Genomic DNA, 17,351 nt, shown 5'->3' on the forward strand with positions numbered 1-17,351 from the left:
TCTCCATTTTTCCTGTCTCACTTAAAATACATCCAGTAGGAATAAATATTACCAAAGCAAGGAAGTAGACCAACATTTGTGAGGCACAAAAAAAATTTACAACTTGCCTCCGTTAGCTGTCATGCATGAACCTGGACAAGATGCCAAGCCACAGAATAAAAAGAGGTATAGAAATTCACCATGACTAATAGTGTGTTTCATATTCTTTACAAATAACTTAACTTTGAGTTTCATGCTCTAGTCACTAAGCAGACAGATGATTTCCTGGTGAGTAATAAATCTGATAATCAAGCTAATTTGCAATTAATTAAGCACTGTTTAAAATGAATGTTAGCTCCAACTTCTCCGACCAAAGAGTTTCACTTTATCACAACAATTTGAGACTTTAATTCTGAGCGGCCGATCCTGTCAGTAAGAAAAATGGTAGACTGCACTAAACCACTGGGACAGCATGTAAAAATTCATGAACGCTTCGCATTCATGAAGTTCCTGTTTGCAGCGATTGCTGGAGGAGAATCAGCATTTGCCAGCCCACACCACATGGTGCTCTAGAATCAGACTACGTTTAAGTGGTTTTAAAGCATCAAGTGACTGCTCTATCTCAAACAGCACGTGCATTATCTGGCGGCTGTTTAAGTGCATATGGTAGATGGCATTTATAGCGGTGTCAGTATTCCTGAAGAGGTGTTACAGTCCATGAGCGCTTTTAGTTTCTAAGCAGTCTGCTAAAAGCAGGTAGCAACTGTTTGCAGTCAATCACAAATATGCACAAACAGTGTCCGCAAGAATGTTCTAAGATCAAACTGTTTAAGCTTACTCTTACAGAATATTTTCTATGAATCATACATATATATATGATCAATATAAGTGAATGAAGTGATTAAATGAAGTGATTAAAAATTAATTTCCACTAACCATTTCCAGGAACGGGGTGGCAGGAAGGAAGCAAACACAATCGCCCCTCAGTCTCTGCAGCCCTTGTGAATTGGGGCATTAAAGGCTAAAGCTTTATAGTCCTTCTACGCAAAGCTAGCATGAAAAGGAGTCACAAATGAGAACAACCCATTTTACATGTACAGCTCTTTACCTGTTTATACCTTCCTTGGTGTAGAAGATTGAATAGGTGAGGTTGTCCCCTTGAGGGTCTGATGCGGGCGTCCGCCACGTCAGTCTGATGAAGCGAGTGGAGACGAGGGTGGCCACAACATCCCGCGGGGCTGAAGGCAATGGTCCAGTTGTTGCTGGTGCTAGATGGTCATTAGTGGCACTGGTCAGTGAAGTGGGAGGTAATGTTGGGATGGCAACATCTTGTCATGTGCAAACATTGGGGAATATGAAGGGCAAACACCACCACGGTTTAAAAAAAGAAAACAGGGAAAAAAAACAAAAGAAATAAACAAAACCACGATGGGAAACAAAACAAAATGAACACACAAAAAAGGCCATTAAACTGAAGGCCGACATGCAGGCAAAGGTAACTACTGAAAACTAATGGGAAATATTAAAGGACACATCACTGTAGAGCAAGCAGACCAAATCTCCACTGTAATGGAAGTGGCAAGGGAAAGGGAAGGGTGAAAACTGAGGATAAAATATGACTTCCTAAGAGGACATACCAGTGGCAAAAAACGTTTTCATTTCTTTGTAAACCAGATATCATACCAAACATTTACAAATAAAAACTTGCACTATTTTTTCAAAAACACATCCAGACCCAATCTTCTACTTTATTTCATTAACATGCAGGATTAATTTATACTATTCTCAATCATAAAAAAGACAGATGGAGTATACAAAATTCATCAAAGGAGTGCAAACTTATCCAGGTTGTGCAATTGAAAACTGAAATCAGTTCACATAACAGCTGCTTTCTGAACTGGTTGGGTTCTACTGCTGCTAATGGTGAGATGTGCTGACAAACTTCATATGCCAGAGGAAATAGAGGCTTTTTCCTAATATCCACTAATGTCACTATTTTCTGTCCATCAGTGTTCTTCCTCCCTCTCATAACATACATTACAACATTTTCAAAAGACACTAACAAGCATAAAAAGCTCTTGCTTCATGCTACACGAAGACTTTACAGACTTTTTTGTGGTGGTAAATCACGTATGTCTTCCTGTGTTACTATTTTAAAGCTAGGCTAAAACCCTAGGAATATGGCATGAAAAGGCTGGCAAGCTAAGAGCAAAAGCTGTGACATACAAATAGCCGTTCTCCAAATCCTATTAAAGCAATCCCTCCGACCCTCCAGTAAATCTAACAGTAATATTCTGAGCAGCGGGGCCCCAGTTACAATAGAGTATTACAGGAAGCGCAATTGGTAACGCTTAAAGTTCAGGTTACCCTGAATTTTTCAGATGAAATAGATTCTTAACCATTTATCAAGCTTAAGCCATATGATGACATTTTCCACACTGGAGTCTATGCTGCCAAATACATTTCTTTGCTCATTAATTATGGAAACTAAAGTGGCTCAGATATTTCTCAAAGGGAAGCTCAGGACAAGTCGAGCTTTTGTTGCGAGCTGCAGCATCTCCACCTAAAGTACTGCTAGAATATATGAACTTGTGTCATGATAGACAAGGAGGAAACTGCATACAGAAACAGTGATTGAAACAGAAGAAGTTATCTGAACAACGAAACCCATGGAGTACCTTCAGGCAGACACTCTGAGAACATCTCTACTGCATTCAAAAGTCTATCATTAAGAATAGCTTGATATTAAATTCTAAAAAAAACATTGTCAACCAAAGAATCATCCCACGTGTGGGTCTTGACCTGGCAGAACTCTCATTTTCTATTTCTATTTCTTAGGCAACTACTGACGATGGTGAAAGAATAAAACATCTGCTTTAATCAGACTTGCGCAATGTAATAAAATTATGTGGACAGAACTATGAAACAATTCATTGTTTCATATGAAACAATACTCTACACAATACCACAAAGAAAAGCATATATTTCTTGGGACCAGCAACAACCACAAAGGAGGTTGAGTTCCGTTTTCTCTGCTACGTGAGACACTGGTGAGGTCCTCCACGAATTCTTCCCTTCCCAGTTGTCAGCGTGCCTGGAACCCTTCCACCGCTGCTCTTCCGCCCCTCCCCAAACTCATCCAAGGTTTCATCTCCGCTCTCAGATACTGCCTACAGTGTCAGCTGGGAAAATTTCACTCTCCCCAGCAAGTACCAGCATAAACACAATTAGCAATTTAATTACATTTCAATTAAATATTCTTCCTTGCTTTGATACTAAAATCAAAACTTTTCACTTCAATTACTCTGTCTTTAGAGGACTGTCTAAGACTCCCAAAGCCTGGACTATACCTGCCTCAATACTGAAAACACAGATTGCAGAAAGACAGGTAGTCAAGAACACCTTCCTTCTTAACCAACCTTTCCACACGGTAATAGCCACAGATCACCATTAAGTATTCTCCAAAATCCCCTCACCCTGGATCAGTGGACTACACCATTAATTTCACATTCACTGCAAAATCTGTACTATTCTTATGTCCCTTTAATTAGATTTCTCACACGAATGGGCCAGATTTCAGCTCTTGTTCTAAACTCAAAGAGGGCCCTATAGCCCAAGGACATCTTTGTTATTGAAGACACTACCCAGTACCGGATGTCTCACTTCAGCCCTTGTTCACAGGTGCAGTTCAATATACCAAGGGCCAAAAGCAGTATCTCGGGGGCACAGAAGGTGTTAGCTAAAGCTATCAGCACTTACAGTCACCACTGCAGCCTTACTCCAACCTACAATATCACCATTTCTGAGAGCCATGAACGCTGAAGTGTGCTGTGGGCAAGTTTCTGGACACCAGTGCTGGATAACTCAGTAGGAGAGATGCTTTCCTGGATCTGCTACTCATAAATATGAAAAATTTGCTCAGGCAGCTGAAAGGCAATGGCATTCTTAGTTGATGTGACCATCAGATGGTAGAATCTAAGATCCTGAGGAAAGTGAGGAAGACAAGGGCATAATAAAGACACTGGACTACAGGAGAACAAACTTCAGCTTGTTCACAGGACACACAGGATCCCATGGATGGCTGCCTGCCTATGAGCAGAGGGACCCAAGAGAGATGGTTGATCTTCAAGGATGGGCTCCTCAAAGCACAAGAACAGTCCAATCCAATGGGCAAGGAAACAAGCAGGCATAGCAAGAAGCCAGCTTGGCTGCACAGGGAACGCCTGGACAAGCTCAAACACAAAAAGTGTAAGAGAGGCAAAAATAGAGACAGGCTACCCAAAAGAAATATAGAAGCACCATCCAAGCCTGTGGGGGGGGCGGGGGGGGGAAGAGGAGAGTCAAAGCTTGACTGCATTTGAAATTCGGGAGGGATGTGAAGGGCAACAAGAAAGGCTTCTACAGGCACAAAGGCAGCAAAAGGAAGACCAGCGTAAATGCTGACTTGCTGCTGAATGGTGATGAAGGACATGGGAAGTGCTGAGGAACTCAGTGCCTTCTTTGTCACTGTATTTGTTGGCAAGATCTGCTCTTAGGCCTTCCTGGCCTTTGCACCTAGTAACAGCGTGGGGATCGCAGCAGGGGAGGACTGAGTTACGGACAAGTTAAGCAAATACAGCATACACAAACGCATGGGGCTGGGTGAGAAGCATCTGATGGTGCTGGGCTGACGTCACTGCGAGACCTCTCTCTATCGGCTTCCAAAGTTCATGGTTTTGGGGGGAGGTTCCTGAGGACTGCAGTGCGGCAAATGTCACACCCCTCTTGGAAAGCACAAGGGCAGGATCCAGGGAGCTACACACTGCTCAGCCTCACCTCCATCTCCAGGAAGGTTACGGAGCAAATCCTCCTGGAAGCCATGCCCAGGGACAGGAGGGAGAAGGCGCTGATGGGGAAAATCCAGCATGGCTTTACCAAGGGCAAATTGCACCCGAGCAGCTCCGTAGCCACCTCAAATGAAGTGACTGGCCCTGTGGTCCAGAGGAGAGCAGTGGAGGTTGCTTCCTTGGCCTTTAGCAAAGGCTTCAACACAGTCTCCCGCAGATCCCTGCGGCTAAACTGGGGACATGCGGCCTGGGCGGGTGGACTGCGCAGCATGCGCAAAGCTGGCCGACCCGTCAGGCTTCTGGCGTAGTGGTGAATGGATGAAGACTCACCAGCAGCCAGCTATGAGTGGTGTTACTCAGGGCTTGCTGCAGGGACTGATGGGGCTTCAGGTCTTCCTCAGTGACCCCGGTGATGGCACAGAGTGTGTCCTCAGCAAGTCTGGAGCTGATACCAAATTGGGAGAAGCAGCTGATACACCGGAAGATAGAGCGGCTGTTCAGAGGGAGCCCAACACAGACAAATGCAAAGTCCTGCAGCAGGGCCAGGGCAGCTGACCAACATTAATCTTGCTGCTCATAAATGATAATTACAGTGCCAATTCAATAGCATATTTAAGTGCATACTTAACTTGAGTACATACATGGTTCCAATTACATCAGCCAGGCTTCTCCTATATTTATATTTGAGCCAGTATTAATAGTTCCCCTGGACTGCAGCCTTAATCCTTGCACTTTTCTTTATTCCCTTCACACAGTTTTGCCACTGAGGATCACGGTACAGTATTCTGCAAAACACTTCCTCAGTGCTTGCACTTTTCAGCATCCTTCCCAGGGTGTCTGCTTAATTGACTTCCATTTCATTTCAAATTTTACATTTTCAGTTCTCTTTAAGTTTCATTTGACTATTTTCCACTTGCAGAGAGCTGTAATTTCCTATTCTTCTGTTAGGTGGTTACATTATTTAATTATTTAAAACCATGAAACAGTTTGAGGAGCAATCTGTATGGAAGCTGTCATTAAAACAATCTCGTATTGTTTAGCTACATCAGCAAAACGCCTTCTGAAGTAGCGTCCTCTGAACCGTTTTGGCGACCTCTGTAACTGATTGCTTCACACGATGTTTAAAACCACCTAACATTGTAAGTGCCTCCCTTTTTTGAAAAGAAACTTAAGACACTTTAAAAATATCCAGTACAACTGACAGTTGCTATTTCACTTTCTTGACAAAGAAAGTTCCTTGTAACCATTTCAGCTGTTTGTTTTATCTCTAGGAAGATTTCAGGAAATGAATACGTACTATATGAACTTACAAAGAACAAAACTTCAAAGAAATTTATTAGACCGCCCTTCTCCACTACAGCAGTTGTCTAGGATACCTATTCCAACTCAAAATGCAATGCACATATCTTCAGATTACCTTGTGTTAATATTTCGGTTTCACTTATGTGTCTTGGCGATATTCTCAGGTGATCTGTTGGAAACTATATGCTCTTCAGGCAAAAGATGCAGCTTACCTATCTTTAAAAATCACCATGTTTAGTTAAAATGCAATACAAATATTTTTCCAAAAAAACCCAACCAAAATGACATTTCTCTAAGAAAATATATTAGCCTAATGAATTTTTAAAATTCATCTGCTTAATCTAAAACACATCCCACATACTCATATATTTGTCTTCCTACATAATGAAAAAGATTCATCTTTTACTTAAGTGATCTGCACCCGGTGCTTGAAGAGGCTGCAGGCATCAAGATGAAGAGTCTGGGAGAGCTGCCAAGATTTCCCAGATTAACAGAAACTCAGTTACCGCCTTGTGCAAGATGAGAGACTAGAAATATTCCTTCTGACAGCATTGTAGGTAGGTTGGTCAAACACAACAAAAACTAGTAGGGTATGAAAAATAAACCATGATCCACATAAAAGCACAAAGGACTTGCAGATTGTACAAGGAGGGTAAGCAATGAATAGGCAGGAAAACTCACCCATGGAAAGCTGCAATTAAATACCAGCTTGGTGGTAATTTGGTACTGCTGATAGCTGTGGAGCGTATTTAGAAGACTAGGTTATTTCTTTTTCTTTTTCCCTCATTCTCCCTCAAAACGCCTTGAGTGCCATTACGGACTGATTTGTACGCAGCCATGTGAGCCCAGCGCTCAGCGGTGCAGCGCCGTGTCAGTGAGTAATTACACTAAAATTAGCTTTAATGCCAATAAGGGAGCAGCTTTATTACTTAAAGCTTTTAAGCATGATGTAACAAGTAACACACAAAACAAGTCTTTTCCTTCTAATATACATTTCATCACTTCATCTAAAGCATCTATACCCCAGAATATTCCTTACAGCGCTATTCCTTGACAGCTTTGCATTAATCTCAGGTTTTTAGAAAATATGAAATAGGCATATTCAACAAGTGGCATGTTAAGAACACGGAAAAAAAACGATGTTGCTGCATGCCAGACATATATACAACAGATTTATCTTTTCAGCCACTGCTGATAGATCACCTTCTCCAAGCTTGTATTTTTCCACGAGATCAAGGAAAAGCTGTTGCTCAATTTAGCGTCGCACAAAGGCTGTGGGGTCTAGATAGAGCACACCGTCTGCAACAGCGTTTGAAGGAAATCTTTCAGCAAAACAGCTGACACAGAATAAATCAGTCTCCTTTAAACAGTGGCTCCGCTACAGGTAGGGGTTGAAAGGGGGAGACGGAGGTTAAGTAACTAAATGTTGCTAAGAGGATAAATTAAAAACATGGCAATACGATTTTAATTCTGGACCAACAGAGAAGGAAAGCAGGCTGATTTATCTTTCTGCATCTAACCGATAGGAAAAAGTTAAATTCCAAGCAAAATATTTCAAACAGTCCTTTTTCTCCTTCACACAATGGATTTTCTAACACTTATGTCGTAACCCGGGCAACGAAGCAACGCCTGGATTATGTGACTGAACAAACGCAGATAACGCTTAACTACTGAAACGTGCCATCACTGCAGGCACTGGGCACCCCAACACCCACCAAGGGGATGAGATGGACAGGGAAATGAGAAAGCATGATTTTACCACCTCTCCCCTAACGATCGCTTTTCACTTGCAGCACACACGCTTTACACGGGAGCTCAACACGTGGCGCTGGCAACTGTCGGACCCGGCCGCGGAGGAGGCTCCTGGTGACCCACCGGACAGGTCTGCTCCCTGCAGACTGGCAGCCTCCCGGCTAGCGTCGGCGCGACGATGCGCACAACGAAGGCGCGGGCACACGCGGCCGCGTTGCTAATTGCTCCAGTCCCTTCTGCCAAGCTGTTCGCTGGCAGGCGTTCCTAGGGTTTGTTTTGGGCAGCTAGTACCTGTTCCAACAATGTCATCAAAATGAAGACACACACTCACAAGGAGTTAGGCTGAAACAAGCTAATATCCGCCAGCGACTTACAGAACTTGAACCCTCATCTTCAACAGCGGAAGCACAGCATAAAACATTACGTTGTTAAAGTCTAAGAGGTAAAAGCTATGGGGGACCATCAAAGTTCGAGGCACCCAAATGGTACCGTCTTTCACGCAGGTGGGAAAAAGACCCTCGCTGCTAGTAGTGCACTTCACTGAGGGTAAGCCTGTGATGCTCTTATCTCATCAGCATTTCAGGATACTGATGTGATCTTTGAAAAACAACTCTGTCAAACACACCACACCTGAAAACTAGCAATTGAAATGCTTTATTTGTTAGCTAACTATCTGAAATATTTTCCATGCTGTCCAGCCCCTCCGTTTTATATTTCCTTTTTCCTCCTTTTTTCCTCCCGTGGCACATTACTGGCATATTCACAGCTTCCTCCCGCTTTGGGCAGTAACATCCCAATTATAACATCGGATACACTACACAAAGAAAAAGCAGAACAGGAATGTTACCTGCTTTCAGGTTTGCCGCCGTTATCTGAATGACCTGGGACAAGTCCAACTCCCCACGCCTCAGCGACCTCCTGTGCATAACTAGTATGCCACTACTACAAGCTACTTCGTGAAAGCAGTATTGAAACTTAAGAAATTAAGATGCATGAACACTTTTAGAACTACTTTATGGTCTTGTTTGGAAGGCTGTTGGCCATATTCAAGTGGCCCCAAAGTCACATTTCTGTGCCCATCGAATGTGTTTGAGGCATGCTGGAGGCTGCACCTACATTGGAGGCTGGTGCAGTGCAAGCGGGGCAGAAGGGGAGGGTGAAAGAGCCATTGCTGAGAACCCAGCACCCACATTATACAGACTCAAAAGGTTTCACATCGGTCTAGCTCTTACCCCAAACCCCAAGTCGGGACTGGAGCACATCTTCCAGCTTAGCTCCACTGCGCAGGAAGCTGGATCCAAGCCTACCCTGAGCTGCAATGCGATGAGCGTTAAGAAGGGACGATGGGAAAGCTTGTTTCAAGAGTGCTCTCCCGATCCAAGTGAAAACCTTCCCGTAGGTGCACCCTCAGAGGACCGAGCTACCGTGGCAAGTGGAGAGCAAGATAGACCAAGCCAACAGCAAACGGTTATGGGGACAACTGTGGAACTGGGGGCATCTGAAAGCAGTCAGTATATAATATTACAGAAGAAAAGAAAATCCTCTCTCTAAAGATTTCAGAATAGATTTTATAGCTTTTAAATGTAAATAAATCTGTGGCTTCAGCAATGAATGCATACTACAGCAACTGAGTAAGGCAAAACATTATTTCACTCAAAAATCTGTTGGAAAAACATGACCTAAGACATTCAAATCTCTGGATGCTTTGAAAACTTCAGCTGTATACCATAAGAAAAAAATATCTCACAGGTACCAGTATGTTTCCTTTTAATTGAGTGCACACAGATAAGAGTGTTTACGTGAAGAGCAATATTTTTTCATGTACATTGCCATTTAACTGATTCCTAAAAGGTGATCAAGAATTTGAAACATTTTTCCTACTTTTATCTAACACACTGTCTTCCAAAATTTGTGCTTTAGTATACGGTATTGTTTCTCTTCCTCTGCTTAAGGAGCAGAAGGATTTAACTTTCATCAAGATCAAGAGGCTGGGATACTTCAGAGAGTTATATGCAAAAACCAGTATTTTTTTAATTTTACAGGTTCCCTTGTGGTATTCAAAAAATATGACACTGCTTGCAATGCAGTCAGTATGAAACAATAAAATCAGTAAGTCCATGCCATACAGCTGTCTTTTAAAATGGCTTTCTCTCCTTTTCCTCCAGTATTTTCCGTGTATCAAACTGTTGTCCCTCTTCATATTCTTAATTTTTAATTTATGACAGAAGGGGTATCTTCTTGTTTTTCCTGACAGTCCCCTGCATGTTACCATAATCAAAGGAAAACATGGTAGCTGGGTCTGTTCAGTTCTTATAGGACAAATGACCACGACGCTGAAGCTGATACTTCAATATAAACAGTCTCAATAGATCAGTTAGATTAACTGAATTACTTCCTTCCCCTGGAAAACCTAATTAAAAGAAATATATCATGCTCCTCCTCTTCTACTAAGAGCTGCTTTCATACGAAACAGAAAAAGGGAATAAACTGGCATGGAAAAAAGAACGTATTAAACTAATTCCTGCTTGTGTATGATGAACATCCATTTTCTGACTCTCCTGGATTTCATAACGGCAGTCAATAGCAGCTCTCTCCACCCGGTGCGAGGCACATCTATGTCTCATTGACGTGACAGACAATTTAATATTTCAGAGAAAATGCACAATTAAACCAACAGTTATATACAAAATTGCACCTCGTGAAGTAATCTATACCGCAGAACATTTTGTGTGTGATTTTGCTGCCGAAGGAAATTTGTAAGGAAGAGAAAGCACATTCCAATTTTAAGGGCACCATCCACAAGAAAGCACAACTGTGGCCACCTGCATATAAAGCCTACTAACCTTGAAATTGTTTCTAAAATTAAAACTGCACAAACCATTCGGAAATGCAGAGCACATCTGCTGAGGAACGGGCCCTATAAAAGACCACCTCATGCTTGCGCGACTACATAGCAGTGGCGTATTGCATATCAGGGACGACAGGCTCAAAAAAGAAAACATACGGAGTTTTCATGTTTTATATATTGCAGCTTTTTATACATTATTTGCTATGGTTAATTGAAAATCCATTAATGTTGCTTACCATTGCATATGAAAGACATTCTGCACTGAACAGGACAGAAGCAGAGTAGAAGATGAAGGCAGCGTTCCCCAAACTCAGGCTTTGACTGCACGAATTTCTCTTCGGCACAGTATTTTTCTAGTAGCATTTTTTTCAGACATTTCTCTCACATGGCAACAGGATCTTAAGATCGTTTTGTTCTACCACTTCACCTGGCCAAGGAAAGACCCAGGCAGCCAGCTATCTTCAACCTTAGGCACATTTTTCTATGCACTTACACAATGGTCTTATTAAAGACAACACTTTTAACTTCTGTAGCATTTTCACTGCCTCTGACTATACCAGGCTATTCGATACACAACTCCTGATGGAAAAACACTGGTTGAAGTTTCAGGAAAAGTGGAAATTATTCCAAGAGCTCACATCTGCTGAAGGGGAGAGCTTGGGAGAGCAGGTTCAAAGGAGGCGGCAGCAACACACACTCTGCAGTGAGAACTTGCCTTTTGGGCTGCAAAGAGCCATCAGATTTTCTCAGTTGTACATGAAATCGCTGGCTGACACAAAGAACAGGTTAAGTGAGGTGCCCAAGGCAATGTTAACTGCTGTGGGTGCAGCATGCCCCACTCCCACCTGCGTAGATAGGCTGGTGGTCTCTGACCCTACAGTAAGGCATTTCAAGGAGTGAAACCTGGAGATAATTATTTGCTTCTTCTTACTACCATAAAACTTTCTGCTGGCTTAGCATCCTGAATCAACTAACTGCCAGGGCAGACAAGGAAGGGAAGGGGATGGGAAAACATGTGCAGGGGGAAAAGCAAGATCAGGTGCACCACACCATCAACGTGCTCCTCAAGGTGAACACGGCCAGCAGAGCCCGGCAAGACTCATTGCTTTCAGTCACCTCCAAGGAGGAAGAGGACTGAGAGCAGGACCCTGACACAACTCTCTGAATCAACTTTATCTCGAGTAGACCTAGACCCCAAGGAACAGCGAAAAACCCTAAAAAACAAAACCCCACCCTCATTATCTTCAAAAATGAAACAGAGATACTTACAAATATATCTTTATATTGACTTTTTTTTTTTTTTTTTTGCCTAGAACAGATAGGAAAAATGTCTGCTGCTTTTCAATTGCCTTAGACTAATTTACCTTAACACTGGGAATGTGAACGGTTATTTGCTCTTCACCCAACAGATACTCGCAAAAAAATATATACGAGTAAAGTCCTAACTCAGGCCAAGTGATTCTGATTTTTAAGCACTGATTTGGTTCTGTATTCTAATGAAAAATGGACACTGAATAAATCATGAACATATGAACGAACTGAAAAACATGTTTTCTGATAATGAGCCTATTTTTTAACGGAAGTCATAAAATCCATTCTGATAAAGAATACTCCTCCCACATTCATTTCGCTATAAAGCGCTTTGGTGTAGAGGAAACAATTTGATTTTTTCCTGTGATATAAAACGGCCATTAAAAAGGCGTGCCAGCCCTCACTGACGCACTCCGCGCAGCGGCGAGCCCGCGGAGGAAGGCAGCCTCTCCTCTGGCCCTAGTGCAAACGCCGCCGTTTCAGGAGAGGATGTAAAGGAAAAAAGTACCCAATGCACTTCGATCACGAGACTCGGACTACAAAAAAGAAGGGAAAAAGCCAAACACATCCCTACCTATCTCCCAAGGGGGTTAATACTACATACTTCTAAACAGATTTTGTTATTGGGAGAAAATTCAAACCATAATGACATTGCAAAATGGAGAAAGAAAGCATCTTAAAATCCCATAGTGATTATTTCTTTAAAATGATTTAAGGCTTTGCAACAACCCCTCCTTGAGAAAAAGAGGCAAAACCACTGAACAAAATGCATAGATAGAGCCCTAGGCCATACAGACACAAAAAAGGCACCAAAAAAGCCTGTACAGGTTGTCTTCTTAATGTAAACATTCATAAACTGAATTCTTATGCGGAATCAAAATCTTTTCAGAACAGCAGAGTCTGAGGCAACATATCATAATTTAACCACTGTATCTCATAATTGGAAAATAACGGTTTTATTTGAAGAGCAAACGCACCACATCTGAGCAAGGCTTCTTTACGGAATAGCTCCTGATAAAAATACTGTATATTTTTGGAAAGGGATGATTTTTACAGTATGTGGATCCGTTTACTTATTCGAAGCGTTAGGTAAGATGGTTCCCTCAGCCTAAAGTTTCCCTGGGACTCTGCCAGTAACTCGTGCTGTCGGCCTGAGCAGATCACCTCACCGTTTCTTTGTTTCCAATCTCACCTTTCATGGTTTTTTTTGCAGAGTTTTCCAGTTTTCCCTTGCTGTTGGCAGAGCCAACATAATGGGGCCACAGCTGCTGTCAGTTCTGCAAACACTGCAAACAACAATATCCCTTGCAACAAGTCAGGTTTAGGACTGAAATTGTTGCTTTCATGGCAGAAGAGTACCTGTTTCCTGGTACCACGCGTTAGCCACCACATTCGATTATTTAAGGATGGATTTTCAAAGAAGCAATAGAGGATGACTGCTCCCTTGATCTCTTTCTCAATAACAGCATAAACCGAAATAAATGAACCCAGTTTAGAGCTGTGGTTGCTAAACCACCAGGTGAAATTCCTGCTACTGTCAATGGTCTTTTTGGCTAACTTTGATAACCCTTTATTTCAGACCGAAACCTTTCTAAAGGACCATAATGCTCCTCAAAGCCTCCTCTGGATAAATGCTCATCTTCCCCTTCTGCCCCGCTGTGGATGACCCTGGGCACTACCCTGCACCTGACGGGCATCCGTGCCAAGGCGGCTCCGGCCCACGCGGGCTTCGCCGGAGGAACGGCCGGCACAGGCTGCTCCGGACGTGAAACCCAATTCCCCTCACTCTTGCATCTGCAGATACTTTAAACGGCTTGGACAGCACCTCCGGCCAGCAGGAGCTTCGACACATGAGACCGCGCGGCAGCTCCTACGGCACAACTGTACCTACTTCTGCAGCAATCCTGCTCCACGTGGTCTTGGCTTTGCAGATTCGTTCTGCGGGGATTTCTGCGTTAAAGGCCGTACATACCTGCTTACTCACCACGACCGGTCACCTTAGACATGCGGCTTTCACAGAAGCGGTAAAGGAAAGGATGATATAGGACATCTACTCCAATCCAAAGGCGAAATACCCATTGCTGAGACACAGCAGCTCTGCATGACTGAAGGCTAAGCCTAAGCAGACCTAGGCAGGACTTTGCTCTTTCTCCTCGTTCTCCTTTAGCACCTTCGGTACTAGTGTGCTCAGAGGAAAAGCAGGCAGGATCCACCTGGCTTTTAAAGACTTTGTCTCCAAAAGCATTTGATTCCCCCTACTTTTTTTTTTTTTTGGGGGGGGGGGGGGGCTGACAATCATCATCTCAAGAAAGTATCACACAAGTCTATTTTTAAGGCAGTTACAACAGTGACAACTTTCAGTTTGTGTCAATCTGAGATTAGGCAAATTGAAGGCACAGTATTAAAAGTGAAAATTAGATTTATTTGTTAGTGCACTGATTTTCATGTGATATAAAACCTACAGACATATTGAGGATGCCTTCTCAACACTGCTGGAAAAATACAGGAGTATAACAGCCTCAGATTCAGTTGTTTAAATCCCATTACATATGCAACGAAACTGTAAATCAATCCTGCCTTTTCTCTTTTTCTCCAAATGGCATTCAGCTGTCTCTGATATTACTATATAATTTAGCAACTCTGAAATATAAGGAATCAATTAAGGCCATATCCACACGTCTATTCCCTTCTGGTGCGAGACTGAACAAATCTGATATTTTCCTCTGCACCAGGAGGCTAGGATCAATTACAGATTAAGGCTACTTCTGTCAATATTCACATCCCTGCTTGCGAATATTGGCAAAGGAAATGCCGTCAGTAGTCCTGTTAGATATCAAGCTAAAACTGACCCTGTTGTTATACTTGTTGTCTTAAAAAAAGAGAAAGAAAGAAAAAAGAAAGACACAATGAATATGTCGTATACCTACAGTGGATGTTTTTCACCATGCTTATTTTTATTTTCTGCTGGTAACCACAAACCTTATGTAAGAAGAGACACAATCCACAGCTTCTGTTAGCTTTCCTGGTTGCAAAAACCCCTTCAGTTATTAAACTCCGAAGCTTAACTGGACTTTCAAGATAAAACTGGGAGGAGGATATAAGACGGGGACTCGGAGTATGCGATCCCCTTTGGCAACCCTGCCTGGGCAGTGATGCCCTACAGCGGACATGTTCCTATCATGCCAGGCCTGCTGTGGTACAAGCAAGTAGAATAGGTGAAGGGGAGTGAACAATTATTAACATCTGTTCAATGGTTTTTCAAGATACAGTGAAGCTTTTTACTGCCACAGGTTCCTTCTCTGCCTCCACTTAATATTCCTTATGCATTATTCCTCTTTATAGTATGACATTCGTACTATGTCTTTCAACACGAGTACCTGTTAACCGCTAATTCCACTCACGAAAACCAAAATTAAGCAGGCGACACAGTCTAACTGTTTCAGAGTATAACTGCAGAAGCAGCAACCACCAAAACCTCTATTTCTGCTGAGCAGACCGAAGCTTAAAGTCATGGCGCCCATCATCTGATGTGAATACCTTGACAAGGTTTCAAATTCCTTTGCCAAATTAACTGTAAATACAGTCATAAAACAAGGAATGAAAACTAATAAGCACAATCAAAGTGTCCTATAAATTTCATTAAACCTTCCTGAAATTCACTGCACATGGACAAACATTAATCTATTATTAATTTAATCTGAATTAGAGCAATTTACTTAAAGCCCGGGCCAACTTTAAGCATGAATAGTCCACTGAATGCAGAATATGAAAACTATTTGGGTCACAATTTCATAAAGTTAAAATTTAGGAAGTCTGAGAGAGTTTACCATAGTTTAATCAGTTAGACTTCTCAACATGACTCTACCTAAGCCGTGACCTTAAATGGGAAAGAAGCAAATCTCAAACCAGAACTAAATCAAAAAATTCAAGTAACAATGAATTAAAACAGCTTTCTTGCAATTTTTAACACACATGCAGTCATTGAAAAGTATAAAACTGTTTTTCACAGAGCAAGACTGAGTAATGTAAATTAAAATCAAAATTAAAATAAAAAAAAGTCAGCATTACAGAAGAGAACATATGTTTATAGAAAATTAGCAACAAAGTGTACACAACTAACAACAAAATCTTTCTCAGAGTTTGGCTTTGGTTTTACAAAGCACTGTTTGAAGTCAGTTTGAGATTTCAGATGCTGTTTATGTTCCTAAAACACAACTTTCAAAATGAGACATACAAGCTGTTCATCTCTAATTCAGATGAAGTCATTTGGATATTTTAAAGACAGCGAGTTTGGAAAAGTGTTCACCTACTCGCAACACAAGCATGGTCATTTTTTTAAAAAACCTCATTATGCAATCAGTATTGAGGTCATATTTGTTACAGTCGTAGCTTTTAGCGTTTTCACACAACTGCAGTGTCTGCAATACTCCAGAACTCTTGCATTTGAAAAGAAAATGAGTATTTACGGATGTGAATATTTTCATAGAGGCGAGTATGTTGCGTACACAGAGAAACAGAGAGCCGAGGTGCAAGCGCAATGGTGTAGGAGGAGATGACTTGGATTTCAAAACAGAGTAACTGCCCCTAAATATTCACATTGCTTTAAATGACACAGAAGATATTTAACTCAAAATATCCCAGTCCCAGACTTGTGGTATTGTTTTCTAAGTTGCAAATCCATTTTTGCCATAAACTATGACAAACTGCTGTAGGTATGTTCAACTAAATTTGCAACGCAAGAGTTTGAATACAACAGCTGGCAGTTTAGATTAAACAAAGCCTTAAATGTGCTGAGCAAAAAATACACAAGGATATGCTGATATATGATGGATAGAAGTGGATAAAGATTTCTGGGTGGGAGAGGAAATCCCCCTGCTGCTGCTGTCTCTGAAGAGCCTCATGGTAGGGGATTTTCTGGTTTTGGCTCTTCCCCATAAGGGACCAGATGGGAACTCTCGAGTCTTGTCCGGATTCTGATCCCAGCGGCGGCACGTGCCCTTTGCACGAGCAGCTGCTGGCGGCTCCCCCGAGACCCATGAACCGTTCCTTTGGAGTACTTTTTCCCTGTAACAGAAACTGTGAATTTTTGGCTACAAGGGTTTCACAGCCTTACTCTTCAGTCTCAATCTACAAATCATTTCTTCTATGGTGGACATTGCTAGACTTCCAAAAGCCACACCTGCAAACTGCAGGGACCTCTTCTGATTTTCCTTGCTTTATGATACAAAAAATTGCACAAGACACAACATGAAGACCCTTCTGCCTGTGTGAAGTAGAAGAGTCTTCAGGAAGGACATCCAACAGAGTCCTCCTCTCCGATTAAGCCCAGTTTT

General features: G+C 42.1%; 1 protein-coding gene across 7 annotated transcripts in view; it reads right to left on the reverse strand.

Moving 5' to 3' along the window:
* NEO1 (neogenin 1) overlaps positions 1 to 17,351 on the reverse strand; it is a 216,225-nt gene that overhangs the window by 51,644 nt on the left and 147,230 nt on the right. For 4 of the 7 annotated variants that reach the window (XM_064517632.1, XM_064517636.1, XM_064517634.1 and 1 more), the window contains exon 8: positions 1,088 to 1,307. In XM_064517632.1, the coding sequence (XP_064373702.1) occupies positions 1,088 to 1,307 (220 nt within the window). The remainder of the gene's footprint in view (positions 1 to 1,087; positions 1,308 to 17,351) is intronic. The other 3 variants (XM_064517635.1, XM_064517638.1, XM_064517637.1) reach the window with 1 other exon arrangement.

Source organism: Dromaius novaehollandiae, chromosome 10 (genome assembly GCF_036370855.1).
Source record: "Dromaius novaehollandiae isolate bDroNov1 chromosome 10, bDroNov1.hap1, whole genome shotgun sequence".
Taxonomy (NCBI): Eukaryota; Metazoa; Chordata; class Aves; order Casuariiformes; family Dromaiidae; genus Dromaius; species Dromaius novaehollandiae.